This window comes from Diplotaxodon limnothrissa, linkage group LG11 (assembly GCF_057381915.1).
Source record: "Diplotaxodon limnothrissa isolate DT_005_m linkage group LG11, D_limnothrissa_male_GT1.1, whole genome shotgun sequence".
In the NCBI taxonomy this organism is placed as follows: domain Eukaryota; kingdom Metazoa; phylum Chordata; class Actinopteri; order Cichliformes; family Cichlidae; genus Diplotaxodon; species Diplotaxodon limnothrissa.
Window position 1 is genome coordinate 32,101,845 of NC_140606.1, and position 25,848 is coordinate 32,127,692.

The 25,848-nt window shown below is 38.7% G+C and overlaps 1 protein-coding gene across 1 annotated transcript in view; it reads right to left on the bottom strand.

The window, feature by feature from the left end:
* sh3bp5b (SH3-domain binding protein 5b (BTK-associated)) overlaps nucleotides 1–25,848 on the bottom strand; it is a 31,549-nt gene that overhangs the window by 2,323 nt on the left and 3,378 nt on the right. The window contains exons 3-8 of the mRNA XM_085365845.1: nucleotides 22,315–22,443; nucleotides 6,478–6,642; nucleotides 6,040–6,170; nucleotides 2,953–2,995; nucleotides 2,179–2,398; nucleotides 11–346 (exon numbers count right to left, since the gene is read on the bottom strand). Coding sequence (XP_085221971.1) covers nucleotides 11–346; nucleotides 2,179–2,398; nucleotides 2,953–2,995; nucleotides 6,040–6,170; nucleotides 6,478–6,642; nucleotides 22,315–22,443 — 1,024 coding nt within the window. The remainder of the gene's footprint in view (nucleotides 1–10; nucleotides 347–2,178; nucleotides 2,399–2,952; nucleotides 2,996–6,039; nucleotides 6,171–6,477; nucleotides 6,643–22,314; nucleotides 22,444–25,848) is intronic.

Consider the following 25,848-nt stretch of genomic DNA (forward strand, 5'->3'; position numbering starts at 1 on the left):
CATCACTCACCTCTCTCTATATCACATTCAGGTGATGAAGCGCCGCTGCACTCGCTGCGAGGCCCGAGCACCGGCGAGATTAGGCCGAAGTCAGACAGCGACACGGTGCTGGGAAGGTCAAGACTGCAGGGCCTGGACAGAGGAGCCGGGGAGGACGCGGAGGAGGAGGTGGATGGAGTGGGGGACGGGGAGGCAGAGGAGGAGGAGCTGGCGAAGGGGCAGGGTGACAGCTCCTCTTGCGGGCTGCTGGGAGACGAACCCAGGCTGCAGGTGGAATGAGTCTCAGAGTCTTCAGACATGATGCTGCCTCCTCCGCACGGGTCTTCATCAAAACACACTGATGCCACTGTAGCAGAGGGAGGGGAATAGAAGAGTGGGAGGGAGGCAGAGGCACAAGAAGGCAATTAGCAAAAAAAAAAAAAAAAATGAGAAAAAGGAATGAAGAAGAGATGCCGGTGAAAGATGAAAGAAGGGCGAGATGAGAATAGGGAGGTTTTTATAAGATGTTTATAAGATGGAAGGAAGAAAATGACAAGGGTAAAGGAGAAAGAGTTGTGGAACAGAGGGTGGAAAAATGGAAGGAGAATGATGATAAAGTCAGAAAAAGGTATGGAGGAATTATGACAAGGAAGGAAGAAGGGAAAGGTGGAGAAGTGTGTGTGTGTGTGTGTGTGTGTGTGTGTGTGTGTGTGTGTGTGTGTGTGTGTGTGTGTGTGTGTGTGTGTGAGAGAACAGATATAAATAGAAGTGAGAGGACTCATCTGTCACATCATATTCACACAAAGTGTTACATCTTCCTAACATAAATCAAATTACATGAATGCAAAATTAGTAAACTTTCATTTCAGCCACGCATCAGTGTCTCTCTGGACTGAACTGCTGTTACTATGGTAACACCATTAAAAGTACTGAAGAGTTAAAATTTATATTTCCTATGCCGCCTCCTAATATCTTGTTTTGTCCCATCATCGGTCTCAAACCCCCCCAAACTGCTTTTTGTCAAACAATTTATGTAATTTATTACTGCAGCATAACAGGGTGTGAGTTTGGCATCAAAGCTGCGAGCTTATCACCTTCTCAAAATATGTAACACATGAAATCGATGAGTCTATACATCTCCCTAGAGCGTACGGATAAAACTAGGGTGGTGGCAGGGTTATAATACCAGGCTGCGGCACTGACATTATCACACAGAGAGACGGGTGAGATTTCACAGCTCGAATAAACCTCCACATTGAGAGGCTGTGTTTAGTATATGACTCAGTGAAGCATTAGCTGCCTGCCCGACCTAGCTCCAGGTTTTACTTAATTCAGATTATAGCTGCCTAAGATTGAACAACCTAGCAAATAATAACATGCAACAATTAATTTGCTGTTGATTGACAACCTGTGAGGCCTATTTTAAGGGTTGGAATAACTTTCCATCCTTGCTCACATATGAAATTTGCTATTGTGCATTGCTTAGAGCTAACAGTTGGTCTCTAATGGCCAGTCTCCTGGCAATAGGAGGTTTACTGACTGCATAGGTAACTACACACAACTGGTAACCTTCTAATTCAGTTGTATAGACAACCCTCTGATATATTTACCAGCCCCTAATATGGCAATCAGCATCATTCTTCCCTCTAGTAGCTCATCTAAAAATTAAAGGTTTAACTGAAGACCTACAAATCACTAAATTTATTGACCTTCTGTGGTCTCACTGCATCACTGCTGGTCTCCTCTGTGTGGATGGATCTTTAGAGTAAGAGTTAGATTTTGCTAAATAGACAGTTATTGCATCCCACAGATACACTCTGATAGAGCATGCTTATTAACACATAAGAGGTGTGATTTCCTTGTCTGCCATGTTTTCAAAGTTTTTCAGTTGTCTTTAACACTAAGTGCTGCTAAATGGCAACAAGACTGCAACGAAATCTCATTACAGCAATCGCTGACATTTAGAGAGGCACCAAAGTGAGCAGCTGATGCTGCACGGATCGACAGAGCAAAAACATGGAAACGTTTAACCTTTACTAATTAGCCTTTGAATCATCTGAAGTGTCCAGAGAATCATTTGAGTCGTGCTGAAGTGTGCAGAGACATGCAGTTCAACATTTGCAGTGAGTCCACATAACCAGCATCTTTGACAGACTCATGAGATGAAGTGAAGGACAAGAAGACTGTTTTTGTACTCACTGGACACTCCGTCAGAGTCCATCTTAAAGTTGGAGATGTCGTCCCCAGAAATGCTGCTCCCCTCTGCGCCAACGCCGCGTCCCCGGGGGCCCATGGCAGAGGTACGCCGTCGCTCATGGATCTCATCGGAAATCATCTCCAGGTTCTTGAGAGCTGTCTTGTATTCGCCTTTTGCCTGAAACAGCTTGACCTGCCTCTCATCCACAGTCTTCTTCAGGTTCTGGGGGAAAAATAAACAGGCGATTTTGGGTCAGTTTGGAGTGTTTCTCTGTGCTAAGGAAGGTCTGACAATTCAGATCTTTGATGCTCAGAGGTGGAAGCTTTGTATTCTGCTGTCGACTAGAATTAGAGCTGACTACAGCTGCTGTCCTCTCCAAAGGAGAAACACACAAACATTTTAGAACCACCTCATGAAAGTTTAATATATTTAAATGCAAAAATGTAGTTTCCTCCATGTCCTGCAGAAGACAAAAATCAACATTACTGATGCAGTGTCTCATGCTAATTAGATGGCATAAAACAAAGCATGATGCACTTTCTCTCTAACAATGCTAAGAGCTGCGGTTTCTAATCAAGTTTGGGAATAAACAGCTTTAATCTGATTAAACCCTCAAGCACGGGTTGATCTACATTCAATTAAAAAGAAGAAAAAGTCACTGCAGTTTCTGGTCAAGCTGTTTAACCCTGTATTAGGATCTGACAGTGTCTAAAGAAACAATAAAACAGAACAGAGGTGGTAAGTGGTTTGTAAAAGCACAACAGTGGGTCACATACCTCTAGCTGCAGATAGTACTTCGCCTTCATCTCAAAGTAGGGCCTGTGAAGGAGGAGGAGGAGCAGAGGTCAGGACAGACAGAACGTGGGGGGAAAAACAGACTAACCTAGAAAAGACCGGTACCCACATCATCACCATGGCAACCCAGCAAAGGAAAGGGAGATAAAGGGGGCTGTGATGTTGGATGAGCGAACGATGCAAAATGGATTAACACCCTGCTGAGGCAACACACGGCAAGGCTGCAGCTGATAATTCAGTTAGAAGATTCCAGCTTTAATAATCGGAGCTGGGACTTCACTGATCGAGCAACAACGACTAGATCGTGTGACAAGAAAGACATTGTTTTAAACTCTACCAAAAAAGATTGCAGCAGCTCTTTTTGGTGCCGTTTAGGGTAAACATCAACAACAGAGCAAATATCAACCTTTATTTTTTATGCGTATGCTCATTTTGATAGGTACTCAGATTCTTGAAATAGTAAGTAAAATGATTACATAAAATATTGTCAGCATGTATTAGAGAAAAATAACTTATACTGAGTGAAAGTGCAAATGGTGGAGAACTAAATGCACAAGCCTGCCTTTGTGTTAGTAATGAGTTAAGTGGAGTATCTGTATTTGAGTTCCTCTGTAATTCTGCACCGTTCCTGCTGCGAGTTACAGTATGCACATCGTGATAAACGGGGAAACGTTGTAGACTATTGTCTTTAATTCTGGGAATTAGCCACTGATAAAGCCCCATGCTATCTTTTGATAAACTGTGGAATGTAAAGCACCAAACACAGATCATGGATTTCATAGCCAGTATGCCCAAGAGAAACAATTACAGCAAGCAAAGTTTCAGTGTTCACGTGGGAACCAGATAATTGTTTTGGGAAACTCGACTGAATGTAAATCTGATGGTTCTGTCTTGTAAGCAAACTCTGGATCTAAAATTCAACAAGTACTTGTGTCTGTCAAGCAAAATGGATGAGAGATGGTGAGAGTTTACTCTTTTCTTCCTTCTTTGGTGGTTTTTGAGTAGTTGTTGCTGCCTATTCAGTCATAAATAGGGAGGGTGAATGGGACAAAAGGTTTATAACAGTTACAAAAAACCCCAATAAAACAGTTGTGAAACTTTTGGAATTACCAGAAATTCATCTAAACCTAAATTACAGACAAACAGAGACTAGAAAAAGTTAAGTGAAACTATGTGCTAGTGATTTCTCTAACAAATACTTCAAATCAATGTTTGAATTGCAGTGATGAGAAAGGAAGTGTGGCTTACAAAAGGTACACTTCCCTACAAAAAGTACAAAAACTGCTCTTGGTAGTAGATGGTCCTTCCTGTTCTAGATCTTTGTGCAGAAGAAGATGCCTCAAATGCAAATTCACATATTGCAGAATTGAATGAAATACAGTGAGAGAGAGAGTGGGAGTTGGAGGCTGACACAGACAAAAACAGCCTCTCTGAATGATAAGATATGAGACTTAAGGGGGAGCTTATGCAACTTTGCAATTCTTCAACTAAAGTTTTATTTGAGGTTGAAGCCTCGAAGCTCAAATGTACTTTTTCCTACACAGCAAACTAAACTCCAAAGGTGTTTGCAGCATGTTAGTATAAGCAGCAGCTCTCATCTGTGTGGTTTTAATGGCAGAGAATTTAAGTTTGTAAGGCTCATATGTATCATTGGATGAAATTAAGTAATTTTTTGAAGGTAAATAAAAACTTGTGTTTAAAAGGTTTTTTTCATTTGCAAAAACCTGAAAAGGCCTTTTTACAATTTTCTTGGATACCCTTAAGTTATGAGGTATATGTGTTATGAGGCAGTTCTAGTATATTAAGGGCAAATTACTTCTATCGATTGCATTTTTCAGTAATAGATATTTTGAATGTAACATTCACATTAAAATGTGTGGAGCTTAACTCTGTTGGATCATTTGTAATTTTTTTCCCCTTCATATTTTGAACTGAAGCTAAACAGCCATCTGCCAAACTGCAGCACTGGTTTAAAAAATAAATAAATAAATAAATCTTTCCCCTTGAGAAATTATTTCGTTTTAGGGTAAAATAAGGGGGATTTCTGGCCATTCTGAGCAACATTTCAATCATTCCATATTGCCAGCTGCAACCTTTATCATGTGATACCATAGAACCCATGACTGTGCTACATTTAGCCAGACTTCCCCTTTAACACCTGACTTTTGTATTAATATTAAAAGAAACACGTTCAGTGCGGCTGGAAATGAAAGTTTCTCTACGTCACAGAGTTTCTGCATGGAAAGAAGTGTAACCTGCCAGTGATGCTTTTACAGAAAACTGAAGCAAAACAAAGCAGGTTTGAACAGCTGCGTTTGGAGGAGCAGATCTGTTGTTATTACATAATTTCCATTGTTTAATTTGAGGTTCTATATGCAAGATATTTCAACTCATCAAACACTAAAATAGCAGCTACAGTCTCGTGTTGTGGTTCTGTTTTCCACATGGCATACATGACAACTGACTGCAGAAAATCTGCCCAATATCTTGAAAGTTTTAGTTCTCTAGTGTGACCATAAGTGAGACTCTATGGTCATGACTAAAAAAAACAAAAACAGGATGCTGAACATTTGGCTCACACAGTCTGCTTTAGAATTTGTTTGTTATATGGTTTTCATATGTACTCATTTTCAGTCATATCAACTATAATAACAGGAAATTAACCAGGCATATCATTATTTTCTGCCATATTTTTCAAGTAGCCTATATTTGACAACAGCATATTAAAACTGGAAGTATGGCCACCCCTACGAAAAAATTCTGGACGCGTCCCTGCATCTAATTTTTGCTCACGAATCTGTTAGGTTCATGCACAATGGGCAAAACGATAAAATGCGATAATTTTTCTTTCAATTGAAGTTAATTTGCTTGATTTGTAAATGTGTTAAAAAGTTTTGAGATCACTTATTTGACAAATAACAATTTCAGAAGCAAAAAAAAAAAAAAAAAAAAAAAAAAAATGAATGTAGCAATATATTATTGCCTTTTTCACCCCAAACAGTGGCTCTAAAACTCCCCAAACAGAAGTAGATAAGTTAAGGTGCCATTAAATTCTGCTCAGCTCTTACTTTGACTTGTTGATGGTGCGTTTGAGTTTTTTCTCCAGCTGCTTCATGCATCCAGTCGCTGCTGTGTATTTTGCTGCTGTCTCTTTATGGACCAGCTCACTTTTCGTCTTTGTGTGCTCTGCCTCCATAACCTGCAACAGCCAATCAGAATTCAGTGTCATCCAATATTTCGGTTCAGTACCTTAGAAATGGTCCACGAACCCTGTTTTTTTTCTTCCACATTTTATGAAATATTTGCATAAATGAAAAATACAAAAAAAGATTTTGCAGGTCGCAGCGCTCCATAATCAGTGGGCATCATAACTGGTGTAGATGGACCATTAACAATAAGTTAATTTAGTTTAAGTGTTATTTTTCCTGTTGACAGAAAACTAGCAAATAAACCCAAAATAATATTCAGTTTTTGAAGAAGAGATTCCCACTTTTCCCCCTCCTCACCCGCTGGGTGGCATGGTTCAGCATCTCCTGCCAGGCGGAGTCAAACTGCCGGCTGTCCTCCTCCAGGAGCCTCTGCTCGGCCAGGGAGATGGTTTCCTTTGCTGCCTGCAGAACCTCAGTGGCTCTCTGAAAGTCCTGGGTGGCCTTCTGGGCCTCCAGCTGGGCCTGGGAGATGGAGAGATTGGATACAGTTTTTAAATTCTTGTTTTTTGGTTTCAACTGACTTTAGCAGATTTTAAGGTTTTATTGACACAGTTTTCATGTTCTCTGAGCAACTCTTACAATTACCCATGTCCTATAAATGTTTTCTTGGTGCCATAATAAACTTGTGCTTGTTGCTTCCTGAGGAAAACAATCAACATACATTGCCTCTATGGCTACAGAGCTTTACAACTGCCCTGTTGCCAGTAAGAGCTAGAAGCACCCAGGCCAGTCAAGTCAGGGGTCAAACAAGTTGATCACCTGGTGGCAATATTAACTTCATTTACAAAACACACTACATTTCTATGTGTGTTTGTTAGCAGCTTTAATTTAATAATAAACATAATCTTGATTTAGAAAAATTGAGTTACGAAACTTCAGCTGTAACACAAGCACTCGTCTGTTTCAAAAAAAGTTACCAATTTGTTTTCTTCTCTTCAGCAACAGCTGTAACTACCAGGCCCTTTAGATTTTTAAGATGTGTTTTTGTTGAGTTAAAATCAGGAGAACCTAATTTTAAAATAAAATAAACCTTTAGTTCTTCTGAATTTCTAAAGTATTGTAATTTCATATAAACACCAATCTATTTACACTGTTTAAAAAAAAAAAAAAAAAAGAAATCTCAGACTTGTAAACACCAATTTTTTTTTAAGAGAAAATGTGTTTGTTATCTTTTAGTTAGTTTTGCAGGGTTTGTATAAAAGTACCTTAAGGCAACTGCTGATGTAATTTGACGCTATAGAAGTAAAATTCAATTGAATGTGAGAAGTGGCAAGATGACCACTAAGCACTAAGCCCCTCCCCAGTCCCAAAAAAACCAACTTAAATACAGTCAAATGTGTCCAAGAAAGAAAAACAATGTAGAAAAAGAAGAACCCCAAAGAATACCTTCAGCCTACACCTAGCAGCAATTATTAAAAACAAGCTTTGAGGCATATCTGATGTTTTGTGCATTGCTTCATATTTTATGTGTAAAAAAATAAATAAAAAAATAATAGTGACTAACTCCAACAACAACACAGCTCTCTGTTGCGTCGGAAACACCATTTGCGTAATCCAGGCAAAGTTGTACAGCTGAGACTACAAACTGCTGTTACAAACAAGATAAGACTGTTACCATGTTCACAGTGTGCATGAGTGTGAATCCACAATCGGTGCAACATGTGCTTCTTGTGGATAAACGCTGCAGTGGTTTGACAAGGTCTGTGTGTCACATTAAATCAGTTCATGTGACTGGTGAAGGCACACAGGAGCCGAGCTGGACACTAGACAGCACATCAGTTATCACTGTCAGCAGTAAATGTTTAGTTTTATGTTAGAAACTCAGAGCAGTGAACATCTTTACCAGTGTCCTTCAATCTGTTTCGCATCCTGCTGAGAGAATTTTTGGAAATTCTTCTGAAAATTATTCCCGATAATATAAATTTATTATCATATTTTATTATTTAAAAGGATTTCTCATCTAAAATGCAGTGAAGTGAGCACATACAAATCAGTTAGCTGACCAAACAACCAACAGATATTCAGTTTACTGTTATAGAAGACTGAGCAAAAGATAGTATCGATACATTTTAAAAATTGGAAGAAAAACGGTAAAATCAGCCGGATCATAAAAATAATACTGAGTTCATGTATTCAGAAATATCAGTCTCTACCTGTGAATAAAACTGATGTATGAACAGTCTACATAATTTTCTGTGTCAATGGACAGAAGTTTGAGACATTTTGACTCTAATCTGGTGAGGCTGAAAGCCCGTCTGTGTCCTTTGCTTTCTGCCGGTCTTATCAGCTGCTGTCAGCTCTGCCTGAACACATCAGCAGCAGCAGCATTTAACTCAGTGCTATGCAGGCCAATAAAAGCTATACAGAGAGACAATAAAGGCTCAGAGCTGCTGCAGCCTTGACACTGCAACACTCCATTTCTCTCCAGCTAGTTTATCTACACAACAGCTACATGAGGGATGCCACTGTTTGAGCAAGAGATACAGAAACATGACACACACAAGATGAATCCTTTTTAAAGGGAACGCCTGAAAAGTCCACATTTCATGGATGAAATGTTGAAAGCAGACTTTCAGACACTTTTGAAGGACATACTCTTTTATCCTTGAGCCATTTGGGTACATAAAAACACTAACATAAAATACAAAATGCAGACCCCTTGGCTACAAATCTGACTATGGACGATTTTTTAATGGTAACTTTACAATGGCCTCGTTACCTTTAAAGGATTTGTCTACTGCTCCGTTGTTATTAGGGAAAGTCAAGGAGACGCCTCAAAATGATCTGTAGGGTACCAAATCCACCTTAAACCAAATAATTTCAAATCAGTGTGAAATTTCACTGTCACTCAATGCTGCACTGATATTTAAGATATATTAATAAAATAGAAAAAATAAAAAAAATACTGTGTCTGCTACTTTAGAACGCTCCAAATAAATGTCCCACCCGTCTGTCCTGAAACAAAGTCTTCGAAAATGACTAGAACACCCAGATTAGTGTTACTTTGTTAGGCTCAGAGTGTTGACTGAACGAAGTATTAATAACGTCGTATTTAAAACTCTTTGGTTGCATTAAAACCACACCAGAAAAAGGAAGTGACAAAACCAAAGAGTACAAGTTTGCCAAAGAAGATGCACACCCATCGAGTTAGAGTGTGCACTCAGCTAATCTTCTCATATGAAAGTTCAAGCTGACAGCACTCTAATCCAGAATAAGAAGTTTCTGAATAACTGTAAGAGTGCATGGTGTGCATATGAAGTACAGTATGTAATGTGAATGTTATGAGTCACCACTGATGTGCTGCAGTACTCCCTTCATCGCTCTGAGACAGAAATAAGAAGCACTGCTTACCTTGTCATTTTTTCTTAAGTTTTGAAAGAAATGCTCAGATTAATAAGAAGAGCTCAGCATGAAGACGCAAATGTAAAACGCTGCAGAACGACAGATCCCTCAGAAAGAAAACATTCAGCTGAAAACGCTTTGCTGAATATAAGATCAGCTGTTGTTTCCACTGACCCAGTTTATATCAACTTAGTTGCTGTACAAACTTTGTTGCAAGTCTATATTTCACCCATAGGCTGTATATAAAAGACAGCTGCTGTGAAGTCACACTTTATCTTCACTTTAACAGGAACCACAATGTACAACATAAACAAAATGCTGTACTCGTAATGACTGGAAACTCGCAGCTGAGCCGTTCTTCCAACACAAGACAACTGTATCCAGAGGACACGCCCACTGCAAGCAAAAAGACACTGCAGATCAGAAAGATACGACAATCTTTTAAGTGAAAGTCTTTGGTTGCACTCAAAGAGACTGCACGTAAAATAAGCTAAATGAGCCAAGTGTTGAAGTTAAAAAGCTGTGGACAGAAATTTGTGTTTCTGTGAAACACAGTAAATATAGGTCAGTCTGAAAGTCAGTAAAGCCAGTCGCGTATACCCAAGACAATCTTTTCTTAAGACAACAATGCCTTACCGTGCTGACTGTCTTTAAACACCTGATTGTTTGCCTAGGATTATTCCACAGCCACACTTATATTTAATAATATATATGAACATTTGTTTATTGTTTCCTTTAAATTGTCTTAATGATGAAGTTCACTGAAAAATTCCAGGAATGTGTTAGCTTTCAGAGTTTAACTCACAAACACAGCATCTGTCTTGCCTCAGCTTTCTCAGTCAAACTCTAGTCTGCAAACACTCTGACATCACCACATGCTCACTGTAATTTCATTATCGACGGTCATCAACATGCCACGACAGCAGAGTCCAAACAGCTTCTGCCTTGTTGCTGTCATGAGGTCAGCTTTGTGTTCGAGACTGTCTGAAGACTACAGAGAGCATGAGTTACAGTTATGCCTCTTACGTTGTCGTCTCTTGTGACATCAGTATTTAAATATTCAGATGATTTACCAGTTTGTTTTTGCTCATCCAGCAGAAAGGTCCTACTTTTGCAGCCACTCTGCTTGTCATCATAAGTTGATCCTGTTGTGTGTCTAAGGATCTTTATGAAACTCAATTTGCTAATGTATGCAAATTACATCTGCATTCAAGTCTTGCATAAGGTAAAAAGAAGCAGATATCTATAAACAGATATCTTGATGTAACAGATCTCTACAATCCAAAAGCAAACGACACTATTTTGTGGAGCTTTCTGATTTTCTTTTTTCATCAGGGACAAATGAAACCTGCAGCTTTGGCTGCTGCTGGTAACAATCCAAGTAGGGAGCAAATAATGCTTGGATTTACTTCTTTAAATTGATCTGCATTTGAACAGGAAGTCAGGAACCATACACTCTTGGTAAATTGCCAGGTAGACCAGTCGATGGGTTCCCATACTGGGAAGCATCTCAGTGGAGGATCAACTGATGACGAGAAGTTTAACACTAATAAAACACCACAAACAAACAAACAAACAAACAAACAAATGTAAAAAGCCTGTATTTTTCTTGGCTGAGGATGGTTCTTTGAAGGGATTATGCAGTCTTGGTAATTATTCTAGGGAGAAGCCAAGACGTCTTTGGCTTTCCTCTTTGTAGGCAGGACAAAGGAAGATGCTCACTGTGGTAAAATGATTAAAAAAGGAAAATATTTACACAGAGACGATATTAGTATGCCAACATCAGCTGTCCGTCCATCTCTACCAAACAATCTCGATCTGTAGCTCATAGAAAAGACTGTTAGTAAAAAGCATCACTGTAAATATAGAATACGTCAACATTTGATTCCAGAAACATCACTGATGTTTTGTCCAGTTGCATCAACACATGTATTTCCACCATATGACACAATTAATGAGCAAATTTATGAAATCATACAGACTGTTTATTGGACCAGACTGCATCTTTCAAGCTGATGTTTGCATGCTCACTACTGCGAAACAGACAGCAGAACTGGGTTTCTGTAAATTTCATGGTCACAGTTTTTAGTTCTGAGTCAAACTTCACATTTGAGAAAAAGAATGCTAAAGTTGTCTCCCCATCTGTCACCTCCTCACCGATTATCACCTTTCAGCACCACTTTTTTTTCCTTTTCTCACGTTCCCTCACTACCACCTCCTCTGTTCTCACGTTGCCCACAAGAAACCCTTCAGGCACGTGCTCACTCCATCTCCATCTACCTCCTGCGCTCACCTCCCCATTCTGTCAGCACTACTCTCTGCTTGGTCTGCTTTAGTAAGAATTAAATCAGAAGGTCATTTTTGAAGCTGAAAAGGAACTAAAGATGCCATCTCAGTACACACCAAACTTAAAATCCAAAACTTCTCCTCATTCAGCTTCAACAGGGGATCGATAGACTCCTCTTCTCTGCAAATTGTTGTCAAAGCAAGAAATGTGTTCATGTTTTTAAATGGTTGAGTTTTCAAGAACATCTCAGACAGTCAAATCCCAACAAACAACAAAACATGTGACAACACAGAAATAAAGGCCTGTTTTTCTCCCTTTATCCAAGTTTTTCTTCCCTTTGCGGTGTCAACATGTCAACTACAAGCAAGTAAAACGCCAGTGCTGTCATCACCAAGCCAGAGTTCAAAGGCAACACTCATAAGCAACCAAGAGAGAGAAGGATGAAAGAGGGAGAGGGGAGTGCTTGGAAGAAAGGCAAAAGGTGAAGCAGAAAGCGGAGAAGAGATAAAACAAAGCAAAAACAAAACACCCTCATTAATATGCATGCTCTCACTGCTGAATGCTACAAAGCCAAAAGCATGTGTGCACCTGAACCAGCAAGTTACGCCCACATGAGTACAGTTAAACATTAAAAAAAAAGAACATTAGAGTGTTGCTCTCACTTCTATAAAATGCATGCATTTTATAACTGACTACTCTCTGATTACTGAGATAAGAGGTTGCCTTCAACCTTTATGCAGTCTATGACAACGCTTTGACAACTGCATGACAATAATAAATAACCTGAAGTGTCTCATTCCTCTAATTCTGGTCCGGTAGTTTTGGCGCCTTTGGCTATCCTTCCAGCATTTCTACCCATTTCTCTTTCTGCATCAGCCTCTTTCCCCCCCCCCCCATTGTTCTACCATTACTCCTTCCTGTCATTGCTATCCATTTGTCTCCTTCCATCTACATCCACTGAGCTCTCTCCCACCATCAGACCCTTTACCAAATCTTCAGCAATGGCTATCCTTCCTTTCTCTTCCAATCTGTCACTTCCTATAGTCAACTTAATCTCTCTTGCTAGCCACATTTAGGACTTTGTCTGCCTCTTTTTACGTCTTTCCCAACACACCATGCTTAATCCCCATCTCTCCTCACCCTGCACCTCTGCAAAAATCATCACTTATCTCTTCCTCTTTCTTCCAACCATTTGCTCTTCTACTTCATATTTTAATCACTCTTTAATCACTCCCTATGAAATGTTCAGAGATTGAAGCCTCCAGAGGGAATCCAACATGTAAGTAATGCAAGACTTCTGACAGATCTGTGATGTCATGTATGCCCCTCTGTTTGAGACAAGTGCAATTTGTTTTAACAGCTGCTTCAATTATCCAAGTCCCTTTTAAAATAAGAAAACTTGATTTACTTGTGATTACAAGGAAAATAATGAAAAAAAAAAAAAGGATGAATGCAGGATCATGAGAAATGTAATCTTACCAAGACGACCCAAGTAAAATAGATGTTAAAAAAAAGAAATGGATGGAGCCCATTTGTGTGTGAGAATCTGTAAATCAGTCAAACTCCCAACAGGTGAAGAACATAGAAGGATGAGAGGACATAGAGAAAGAACAAATGTGATCATCAGTCACAGTTGTCAAAGGACAAAGTTGTATAAAATGAGCCTTTATGATAAAGACTTTACACTGACCTTCACAGCAACCCACAGAAATTGAAAGTAAGACATGCCCAGATTTCACAGTCTGTTGAAATAACACATTTGCTCATGTTTAATGTGGGTGTTTGTTTCTTTACTTGAGCAGGAATATGCCTTTTAAAAACACATTCATGAGAAACATTGTAAGAGCAACACTTGTGTACCCAGACTAATGTAGGAGGAGATCCACACAAACCACAAATCAGTTTGTTTTCCATCCAAGAAAAAAGGTTTGGGAATGCACGAGACAGAATCTGTTTTCAAAGTGACCTGATTCAGCCAGCTTTCCAGGAAATCTGATTATTTTTATCTGTGCCGCTCCATCAAGCCTGGCAATTAATTTTCTCTAAAGGAGAAGCACAATCTGGGACAATGGCATCTATTAAAGATGCCGACTGAAGAGTGCAAGAATGCTGTAAACATGATATCCTTTATGTCTCTGTACGTCTGACTAACCTCAGCCATCTATCTGATGTTGCTGTTTATACCAGGAGAGGGGGAACGAACTGTGACTGGCCTAGATAAATGTGAGAGCTTTGGGGCTAAACGGATGACTTCAGCAGCAGGGAGGAAACCTAAGCCTCTGATGTCCACTTCACGGTCTGACACGTGCAATTTAACCCAGATATGAACAGGGGTAGATAGATGGCTGCTGTCGTGTGTTCAAAGGGACAAGTTTTAACCGGGGTTTGCTTTTTAGACAGATTTGTACCACCTGACAGGGCTAACAGTTAAGAGCTTCTTTTTTTTTTTTAATACAGTTAAATAAATTTAATAAGTTTCTGCAACAAAGAATGATCCGCAAAAGTTGCTATGTTGATGAAAGCATCACTTCCTGCACTTCACACGGTGACAGGATGAAAGCAAGAATAGCTTAAAATCTCTCTCTATAAAAGTGTTGTTGTTTTTTTAAACAGTGGATTTCTTTGAAATTTGAACATAATTCAGAATATAATTATATATTTGGAATCTAGTATAAAACTCCACCCTGCCTGCACTCGCTTCTACTTACCTCTCTTGTGTACTCCCTTTTGCTTTGCATGGTTGACCCCAGGTATTTAAACTCACCTAATTTCACTACCTCTACTTTCATTTTTACTGGGTTACAGGCAGAGCCCATCCTGTGCAAGAAGAGAGCCTGATGGGTAATGCATTTGTGACAAGAGTCCAATGTTGTAGGGAAGAGAGGGACTGCTCCAAGTCTATTTATGTGAGCGAAGGTAATGTTAGCAGTGCATAGTGTCATCCCTCTGTGAAAGCGTGCCCACAGAAGTAACTACAGCAGCCTAAAATGTGACTAAGGGGCTCAGTCATGAGTGAACTGTACACAGTGTTTGCTGCTTCCTCAAGTAATAACATCTCGTTAGTGTGCATTTTAGATGCCTCTCTGCATCTCTTCACTCTTCCAAATTGGCTCAGATAACAAAGCTAGTTATCAGCTACAAACAAGGCTTGAATAAGGACACTTGAGGAGTCATGTGCTGATGCTGTTAAGGTATATGTAGTCATTTATGTTGGTATTGCTATTGGCATTGCTGATGCGCCAGATGCTACTTGATGGTCAAGTCATTTATGCTAAAGGGAAGGTATTTGGGGGGGGCGGAGATATGTCAGATTTGGTATACCTACCTCTTTTACAAAAGTAGTTCATGTTCAGTTTCTCTAGTCACATTTTCCAAGTCAGTTAAAGCACTTGTAATGATTTCCTATACTTCTTCATACAATAACAGTTACAAATTACAGTCCAACGTGTACGGTAACATAAATATTAAAATAAAAGTCCGCTTCTCTTGTTTGTAATTTCTGTTCTGCATTTCTGTAGAAAGGTTAGCGAAAAGCACAGACACAAACACACCTGTTTGCTCCTATTGAGTCATTGCCAAAAGTACAAAAGGAAATCCTCCCATCTACAAAAAACTCTGTCAGAGCTGCTCAGTGACATGCTTGCAATAGTTGTTATGCAATAACATACACATGCACATACACACGCACACAGAGTCCCAGGTGGTCAAAACAAGACCAGATGGCTTTGACCTTGCAGCAGCTTCCTCTGCTGCCCCAACCCCTCTCCCAGAAAACCCAAATCCCTCTCTTTCAATCCACCCATCCATAAATTTGACTTCATCTCTCATCACCATCCCGTGTGCGCCTGCATTGCTTGCCAAAAGCAATTCACACCAGTGAGGCAGAGAGGGAGGATGATAAAAAGAGAAAAGGGAAGGAAAGAAGATAAGTTGACAAGAAATGTGGGGACATCTATGAGTCACTACCCTAAACTTTTTTTCTCTTGTTTCAAATTACATAACATTATAACCACTGCTATCAGAGATTATGTTTGTCAAGAGATTTCCATGAAGCTTCCTGAAGCCAGTTATATGGTATTACATAGTGTCATATTAAACATGACAACTTAACTACTATCCTTAAGAAAAAACTATAACAGGAGCAGCTCTCCTAATCCTAACGCCTCTAGACACAGACTCTAGCAAGTAATAATCCAAAGAAAATAAATGTCAGAAAGCTATGCAGCACGAATGAAACGACATCCTCTTAAGTTCCCATCAACACATTTCTAGTATGCCCTGTTTCACAAAGACTGCCTTGTTGTGTCCCTCTGATGTGACTTGACGTTTAATCAATGAGGTGAGGAAATAATTAGCATATCAATGCATCTGTGTACATCACACATAACATTTTAATTTCAGCAAAATACATTCTGCAGGATCCCCTACTGCCTCACCTCAACCTTGAAGCATTTGATAAGCGGCTGCAAACCCTTCAGTATCAACCCTCCACAGTCTTTCACAGAGCCCCATCCAGCTAATGGGACTGGAAGACATGTTGGACAGGTTTTGTTGCTCACCACTGAGACAGTCAAAACAAATCACATCCATTAAGCAAAGCGTGAACTTTCTTGCTGACTACCTCTCCTTCTTTGTGCTCGCCTTCCTCCAAACAATCTCAGTACTTCTCTTTCAACTGGGTTAGATTTTCCACTCCAAGTCTAGCACAGCATCCTCTCAACAGCCAGCAATGTGCTTGTTAAGTCCTGACATCTGTTCAAACCGAGACGATCTGTATGAGATTCCCACAGCACCAGTAAACACCCTAATACATTACAATATTAGAATAACGCCCAAGACAATCTAGACGATCCCCTGTGGGCAAAAACTTGACGACATGGTCGTGGTTTATATAATCATAGTAATGCATCACAACGTGTGCTTCATATTGCCCAGTTATTAGGGAATAAATCCAGACCTGTGAGATTTTGTCAGATTTTCACCTCTGGATTTGCTCCCATTATTCACCTGCCGACTGGATGCAGACTTGTCTTGAATCAGTGCATCAGTCACATCACAAGAAAGCATCCTTTTATCTGCAAATTTACTCCTCTCTTCCTTCATCCCTTATCTAAATCCTGTACATTCCCATCTTATTCTCAAACTGCCTTCCTGTCTTTCAGATTTACAGTCAAAGTACTGCTCCTTTCTCTACAACCAAGATCAGCAGACCTGCAAACACACAGTGTGGTGCAGCAGGCTGAGTGGGCTGCTGGTTTCAATCAGAATCTGCAGTTGCCACACTGATGAGGAGAAACTGAGTCATCCACTTTAACGCTCCGTCATAACACAGAGAGAGCCATTGCTGCTCTTCACCCCCATTAATAGACAAAATAACCAGCAAGGACAAGTGGTTTGGCTTCAAAATGAAATATCCACAATTGAAAAGGGGATTGTCAAAGAATAATGAAAAAAAGCACTTTAAGCCTTCAAATGCCTGTGTTCAAGAAACACCAAAGACATCCCGTTCACATGCTGTATTAGCAGTATGATGTGAGATATTTGCATATGCTCACTTCAATCTCCTGCTGAGTCTTGAGAGGTGACGTGGAATATATAGCAGGCCCAATGCATATTTCATTATGTTTAAAACACACACACACACACACAAGTCCAACTTCATACGTCAGCCTTACTCCATCCCACCACAGTCAGCACTTAAAAACCTGCGTCTTTGAACGGATGTGAGCTTGACCCATCACTTTGCAAACTTTTTAGCCTTGTCGCCATGACCCACTTCTCAGATTAGCATTGAAGTCACGAGTACGGACATCTACTTTTCTTCCCCCCCGCCCCTTTCTTTCTGGACCACCTGACAAACCTTTCCCAGTGAGATCAAGAGGAAAACAAGGACCTAAATGTTATTTAAGTTAACATCTGGATACACTGTTCTCTAACAGGAAGGTCAGAAGTATGAGTCATACAATATTTACCTTCTCTGCCACAAGTTTTCTTGAAGGAAAGAGTTCTGCTTGATTCAAATTGGATCGATTGTAAAAGTACATATAACAGCAACATTGCAGCCTGCAATCAGAATAACTAAAGTAAAGTAATAAGATGCTGTCTTAGTGCACACGCATTCTTAACATTAAGAGTTGATCAAATTTGCTGATGTGTGTGTGTGTGTGTGTGTGTGTGTGTGTGTGTGTGTGGTTTGATGGAGAGAGACAAGTATTTTGTGAACAGCAAAACAAAGCAGTAAGTCAGGACAAATGTTGTGTACACACTGATGACGGAGAAAGGGCAAACCTGAAATAACATGAAGAAATCGTATAACAGAAGACAGCCGAAAGCAGAGAGAGTGTGAGATGGAAAATGAGAAGGGCCAAGGAAAACGATCAGGTGTACAAAGGAAATATTAAGTAGAAATACAACATGACAATAAAAGGAAAGGAAATGTGCCCAGAGGGGTGAAGACTAGAAAAGTAAAAAAAAAAAAAAAAAAAAAAAAAAAAAAAAAAGGAAAGAAAAAAAATCCCCTGAAAGGACGAATTCAAAAAATGCGGAAAGGACAGCAATACAGGAAGTAAAAGTGATGCATTTGTTATGCAATAAACAAGAAAAGGTGTAATGAAGGAAGAAGAAAAGAAAGAATTACAAAAGAAAGAAAGCAATGAAACAACTAAAGAAACAAGGCTGTGTATCGAAGCTCCCTCCCAAACTGATAAGCAGGATGTGTTGAAAACACCAATTACATCATTAAACCTCTGCTGAGCAGAAGCCAAACATCACACTCTGCTGTACTGAGAAGTGGGCGTAGTGTGAGCGATGGAAGGCTACGCGAGGACAGTGACAATGAGTCCCAGCATGTTTCTTTTATTTGAGATATTTTTAGTTGGCAAGTGATTAAAGTAAATGACATCAAGGGAATGGTGCAAGAGTTTTGCCCAACTGTGTCAGAACCCATTTGCATGATTCGACAGCTTCATTAGAGAGGTTAGATACCCTCAAAACAAAACAAAAAAAAGAGAGAGAGAGAAAAAAAAAAAGTTCTCAGCTTCGAATAAGCAGCTGCTTTTAAAAGGCTTCAGCAGCTTTTTTCCCCTCACCATCTATTCAGAAAATAAATCTATGATCACAGTCTATACTGGAAAGTACTTATAATGTCGACATTTAGACCACAGGAAGCTGACGGATTGTACAGTCTTGTAAAGGCCTCAATGATTTCAAGGGTGAGTGGCACTTTATGAGAGACTTACTATGAACAGAAAGCCAAGATGAACAGACTTGTTGGGAAATTTAAGGGTTTTTGTTTATTACCCCCAGTCACAGTCAGCTCAACAGGATGTTCTGTTCATTAAATCAGATAAAACAACCCGCTATTTAGTGGAAGTATGAAATGCATTCACAGTCTTACCTGAATAAAATGGGCAATTGCATGTGCACACACACACACACACACACACACACACACACACGTAACAATTAAAGATTTATCATAAGCCTGACAAACACCCAAAGTTATGTGCCAAAAATCTTATCCAAAGCTTTCCTTCACAGAATCACTGCAGGCAAAGCTTTACCTTTATATGCTCAGGTGCAGACAAGTGCAATTAATTATTGCAAGTAAGAAACTCTACTGCAGTCACGAGACAGAGCACAACAAACAAAGAGAAAGGCAGGGTACAAGGGTGGAACAGAATGTGACATGTGATGAAAAGGCCTAAGAGCAAAACCAGAACTGGCTTACTGAAAGAGCAAAATGTTTATCCTCTACTGTTGATACGAAACATAACAACAACTAAGCATGTCCTGGGAGGCACTTGCAGAGCAAGCACACTTTGCTACAACAGACAGAAAACGTTTATGGCAGTGGATTCAGCTACACTGGGCTTAGACAAGCTGGCTGGGATTTCAAAGTCACCGTTTTCTAACATCAGAACTACTGAGAAAACCTGGATTGTTGAGATAAATTAGCATTTCAAGCCCCCCTTGAATAACATGTTCCAAACACAAACACATTTAGAGAAGCGTGAGCACAGTGAGTAAATAAAAAATGCAAACAATCAAATAACAGCAACTTTACACTGCTTTGCTGTCACCCACGTCACATGTAGGCTGCTGTGACATAGTCACACTGTTCAATTAAATTAAGTTGGCAAGCGAAAATCAGATAATTAAAGCCATTTAGAAGAAGGACATTAATGTCATGACTTAATAGAGAGAAAATTGGAAAACAGTAAAGTGCAAATTGCTTTAACCTAAGTAGGAAGCATTTATGGCCAATCTCTTTCTTCTACATGTGCATGCTACATGGGGGAAGAAACAAAACAACAAAACAAAAAACAACAACAAAAACGCACTCCAGTTATACAGCCTTGTGCCACCACTAAATAAAATTTGGGTGACCCACTACCTTAATGAGGACAGCAGTCCAGATCAGTCACTTTGAAACATGTTTTCCTCAGAACAGAAGGGAAGATGCTTCACAAAGTAAAGGCTACTTTTCTTTCTTTAAGTTAGAGGACAGTTTCTCTCACCAAGCATACCACAACTGGGTCATCTTTAGCAAGTCACGAGCCAAACTAAAAGCCCCTCACAAACTTGAACCGATTATTTTTGTCAGGCCAGTATCGAGTTATCATCGGCTGGCTGACCAAGCAGAAAGAGTGGTGTGGTCTCGCTGAGTGTATTTGTACACAACTTCTCCGATAGTCTCTCTTACAGCGTAATAAAGGAGGAAGAGTGGATAAAAATTGAAATATTTTTTTCCCTCTAGAGGAAAGCACAAACCTCGCCTCACTCATGATCTTCTGCATTTCAAATTGTCTTCCCTGTCACTTTTCATTCTTGAATAACCATCTAACCGGCCTCAGCTTTTTAAAATTCTACTCTCAACACATGACCTTTCTAGGGACACAAGAAAAGCAGTCATTGTGAATATAGCCTTTTGATAACCGTTCTTTTGCTCATGCACAGTTAAAAAGTGAAAGTAAACAAGCAGAGAAGACCAAAGTAAAACTGTGCTAGCAGGTGAGTGGACAGGTAAAAGGGAACTAGAACGATCACGTGCGGGGGAAGTCTCATCTCAGTTCCCCCAAGGACCAAAATTGGCAAGACTGCCAGAGGTGCCACTTCTGTACAAATACCTGACATATTTATTTCACACTTTACTTTTGTGTTTGTGCATTTATTCTTAATAGCAACATGCAGTTTGTTTGTTTTTTTAAAAATAGCAACATGCAGTTTTTCCTTGCAAAAAAGGTTTGAAATGAGTAACTGACAGAGGAACCTTGGTACCCTAGATTGCATTAATGTTAACAAGAAACTGCAAGCCATTTCTACGGAATATTTCACATCATTGACCTAATCCGCAGTATATTTGACTCTTTGCAGCACATCTGGATGTTACTAAATTCTAGGAATTGATATTTTTTGCTACAAACTTTTCCATATGACCTTTGTCACAATAGTAGCAGAAATGCTCTCAGAGAACCTAGTTTAAGGTCATAATGCTAAAAAAATGGGAAGTCCAGCTACAGTGTCACTTTACAGAAGCTCTTTCAAAATTGCCAAAATTTCACCACACTGTGAAAAGTTAACCTTCAAACACATATCTACAGATATGTGAACAGATAAATACTGACAGCATGACAGTAAGACCTGTGTCTTAAGTAGAATCCTATAAAACTGCACAATAAAGTCTTTTGAGTCTCACTGCTGCCTAAATGTGCACTTACAGCTGTATGGGCTCTTATCAAGATGTGTAGGTGGCTTCTTCCCCTTTATTTACACATACACACATTTTACAGAGGCTCAGCTAAAAGGGGAACTGAAAATGTAGTCTGAAATTAGTCTGCATGTCACACTCGCCTCCCTTTTTATCTCTTTAAACACATTAAAACAAAGACCAGAAAGCTACACAAAGGAATGCAATTACCAGGTGTCACTTTAAGAGTACTGAAGATGAAACCATTAAAGAAGGTAGGAGAGGATAGGGGAAAAAAAAAGATAAATACTGGTGCACACAATCAGGCTTGAACACCAGTAGACAATGGAACAATGTTTTTCACTCTGACTTACTCGGTGCTTATTTCAAATCCAAACTAATTAAAAACTTTCTGAGGCCTGACCAGGTCTTTCTATTTTATACATCAATGGTTGCTGATAGGAAACTTGCTGAGATTGAACCTGCTTTTCAAAGCAAATGTATAGCAAGAGACATGCCCCCCAAAAGAAAAAGCAACCAGCAGGTCATGCATAACTAAACATTCTGTATATGTGTACGTCTGTATAGACTAGCTGTGTAAAAGCCAGGAAGGGAAGAAATCACAGGATGCAATCCTGTTTTATTGGCCACTGCTAAAACCTAATAGCCTTGCAATTGGCTTTGAACCAAGTCGATACCCAAGGCTTGCTTTAACCACACCTAAGGCTTGACTTGAACTCAACTGATTAGTTTGAGTTGCCCAACTGTGCTTAAAGACAGTTTTGAATGTTTACTCCATCTTCCATTGCTCACTGACCTGTCGGGCCAGTCTGCGAGCCTCCCAATAAGGTTTGGACTCCTCTATTGCCTTGCCGATCTTCTTCATCAGTTCATCCAGCTTCACTGTGGCCTCCACCAGAACTGAGCGAAACTTTTGTCTTGCATCCTGATCAAAAGAAAAAAAAAAAAAATCTTTAGCAATTTAAGTCAAAACAAACTAGGAACAGGAGGTTGCAAAAAAATGACAAATACAACTCTAGTGCTTCTTTAGAAGCAAAAAATAAATAAATCAATCAATCTTGTGCTTACTCACTGTCAAAAAAGGATAAAATCGTATACCATTTGAAGACTCCCCTACTTACCTAAATATTCCTCTTGTCAAGTAAATCAGTCATCTTAAAAACGTCAAAATGCGTGCGTTTGTTTTTTAATATTGTATTTTAAAAGGAAAAAAAAAAAAACGTTCAAAACGGGCCTTTGGTGAACAACCCCATGTTCTAGTGATTGATCATCCTTCAAGCAAGGCAATTAGTCTATGTTATAGATGTTTATGCATATTCCTGTTATTTCTGGCAATTTAATTTGTGGCGAATTTCCTTTGGGGAGAAAGTAGAAGCCTCAGCATTAGTAATTACACATGCTGCTATCCATCTTTATTTGTCATATCCTTCTAAAGGATGGTGTAGCTCTTAACTCCTGACCTTTATTAACCTCACAGTTTATGAAGTTGCTGTTTAAGGAAATTAAACTTGCCCTGTTGTTACCTCTCTTGTAACTCACTGCCAAGCCATTAAAGCACCTTGAAAACCCAAGAATTTCAAGAGAACTACAAACAAAAAAGGGCATTTGAAAAATGCAAAGAAAACACTGACTATCAAGCATTAAACATAATTTAATCTGGATAACGTGTTCAGACCATGTCCCAGATAGAGCTGACATATTTTTCTTGAAACTGAAAAACAAACTAAAGCCAGTCTGATGAACACAGTCCATGAAAATCTAGTCTGATACACTTTTCTAACTGAAAAGAAGTGACCTTTCTGTTTAGTGTTAGAGAGCCTTGTTTGTCCACTATACAAACAAGGGGAACTTCTCAGACATTTATCTCTATAGTTTCATCACAGTCATCTAATTTGCATGAGAGACAAACCTTCAAAGCACAACAGCAAATAAAAATAAAAAATAAAAAAAAAAATCCAGGAAGTAAAAACAAAAACATTCAGTAAACAAACTACAGCAAAGCAACTGTTCAAATCCTCATAACTTTAAATACTTCCTTGTTTTCAAACCAAACAGAATCACATCCATGATAAATTCTTTTATATGACACTTGTGTTAAATTCAGGCTCTGGTGTCATTGTGCATGGGTAATAACTGTTTATTTAAAGTAGACATACTGAAAATAAACAAGATGTTATTGTTCGCTTATATACTGTGCATAACAGAAAAGTGGTAAGTAATTTAATATATATATATATATATATATATATATATATATATATATATATATATATATATATATATATATATATATATATATATATATATATATATATACACACATTTAAGGTTGAAGAACAAAAAGCTAGTCAGCATTCAGAGTGCACAATGCTTGTTTAGCACTCCACACTTTTTAGAAAATTCCATGGAAATTGGATGTGGCTAAAAGACAGATGCTCTCACCAAATATCATTTTGGTGCGACAGTTCTTGTTTTGTTGTGCGCTGAACTTTTATGTGGTCAATAACAGTACATAAGATTTACTAAAAGTTATGATCAACTTTAGATTTCTTTTAACACCTACGAGTTTATATTTTCTGGTATTAGAGGTCCCTAGAAGGTAATTCTCAATATGCTTTTCAGTATTGAGGAAAGTGTATTGAGTGTACTGGTTCGACAAGGATGCAATCTCTCATGTTAGATTACTCACAAGCCAAGGTTGTGAGGGTCTATTTTGAAGCAGGCTGAGGTGTCAGATTTCCCCTGTAGTTTGAATCTTAGCCCATGGCTGTTGTGTCAAACTAGTTTTTACTCCTTGTCCAGTCTTCTCTTCCACACCGCCACTTTTAAAAATGCCCTTCTACTCCACCTGCCACTGATCTTCTAATCACTCAACACTGCCCACTTCTTCCACATCAACTGACAGCGACTGGTGCATTGATAGTGTATTGAGAAAACTCTTGTTGCTCAATCGATGGGGTCACTTTGGCTTAAACTAAAATGCCTGAACATCAATAAACTGTCAAGAAATTATTCAGACATAAGCATTCCCCAGAAGATGAATCATCGTGACTTTCATAACCCCTCTGCCCTTTCACTTAATTACTTCACAGGATTAACATTTTTAAAGATTTTCCAGAAGAGTTGAAAAAGTTTTCTCTAACCAACAACATTCAAAAACTTACTGAAAGCTTTTTAACTGAGATAGAAGAATCAGTGATTCTTTATCCTTAAAGAAATAAATTTAACTTAAGACAAATTCAGGATTATCTGAATTATTTTTAAATTCTGTTAATCAAGTTGTCAGCAATTAAACTATGCCAGAAATATTAAAGAGTGATACAGCATATGATATATATATATATATATATATATATATATATATATATATATATATATATATATATATATATATATATATATATATATATATATATATATATATATATATATATATATATATATATATATATATATATATATATATATATATATTTATATTTTAACTCTGACCCCCAGAACATGAGAGGATAAAGTACTGACTTTTAAGTTTGAGGTAAAAAAAAAAAAAAAATCAACAGTCTCTTTTTGTCCTTGTGTCAGATTTTGTCAGATGTGGCTGTGATGGCAGCAGCCACACAGGGGTAAATTAGTCCATTTTTCACTTTATTATTTTGCTTTGCAGTATTCTTCATTAATATAATTCATTAATCATTTGGTTAAACCTAACACTGGTATTATGAGGCGCGCACATAGTAGCATTGTATGGTTTTTCTAAAATGTTTTGTTATATTAATTATGTTTCTCTTTCTTTGAGTTACCTGGGTTTGGGCGGTGGCTGTTTCCTGTCTGGGCAAAAGGCGTGGCTGAGGACTCTGGGGACAAAATGCCTGCTCAGCAGGACCAACCATGGGCTTACCAGGAGCAGGGGTGTTTTAGGCTTAGTTAGGTTATTCTGTGCTTAGTTAATATTAGTGTGTGTTTTTGTTTTCCCCCCCTATTGTGTTCAAATGGTTTGGCCAAATCATTATAAAAGCTACCCTCATGTGTCTTTTTAATTAGGTCAGTTTGTGAGTTAAGTTGTGTCTCACTTTGTTGTTTAAGTTTTGGAAATTACTTTTTGTAGAGTTATATTTAGTTGACCTGTTTTATGGGCCTGCTAAGTATGGTTTTGAATTTTGTTAATTTTGGACTTTTTGAGGGTTAAAATAAAGAAAACCCTTTTTGAAGATATTTTTGCTTGTGTCCTCTTTGCTTTGGCTGCTTGGTCCCTCACAGTGGCTTACAAAACCCTCAGCAGTCATTGTTTCATTTCCAACTAATGTGTTACTTAGTCAACATGAGATCATTT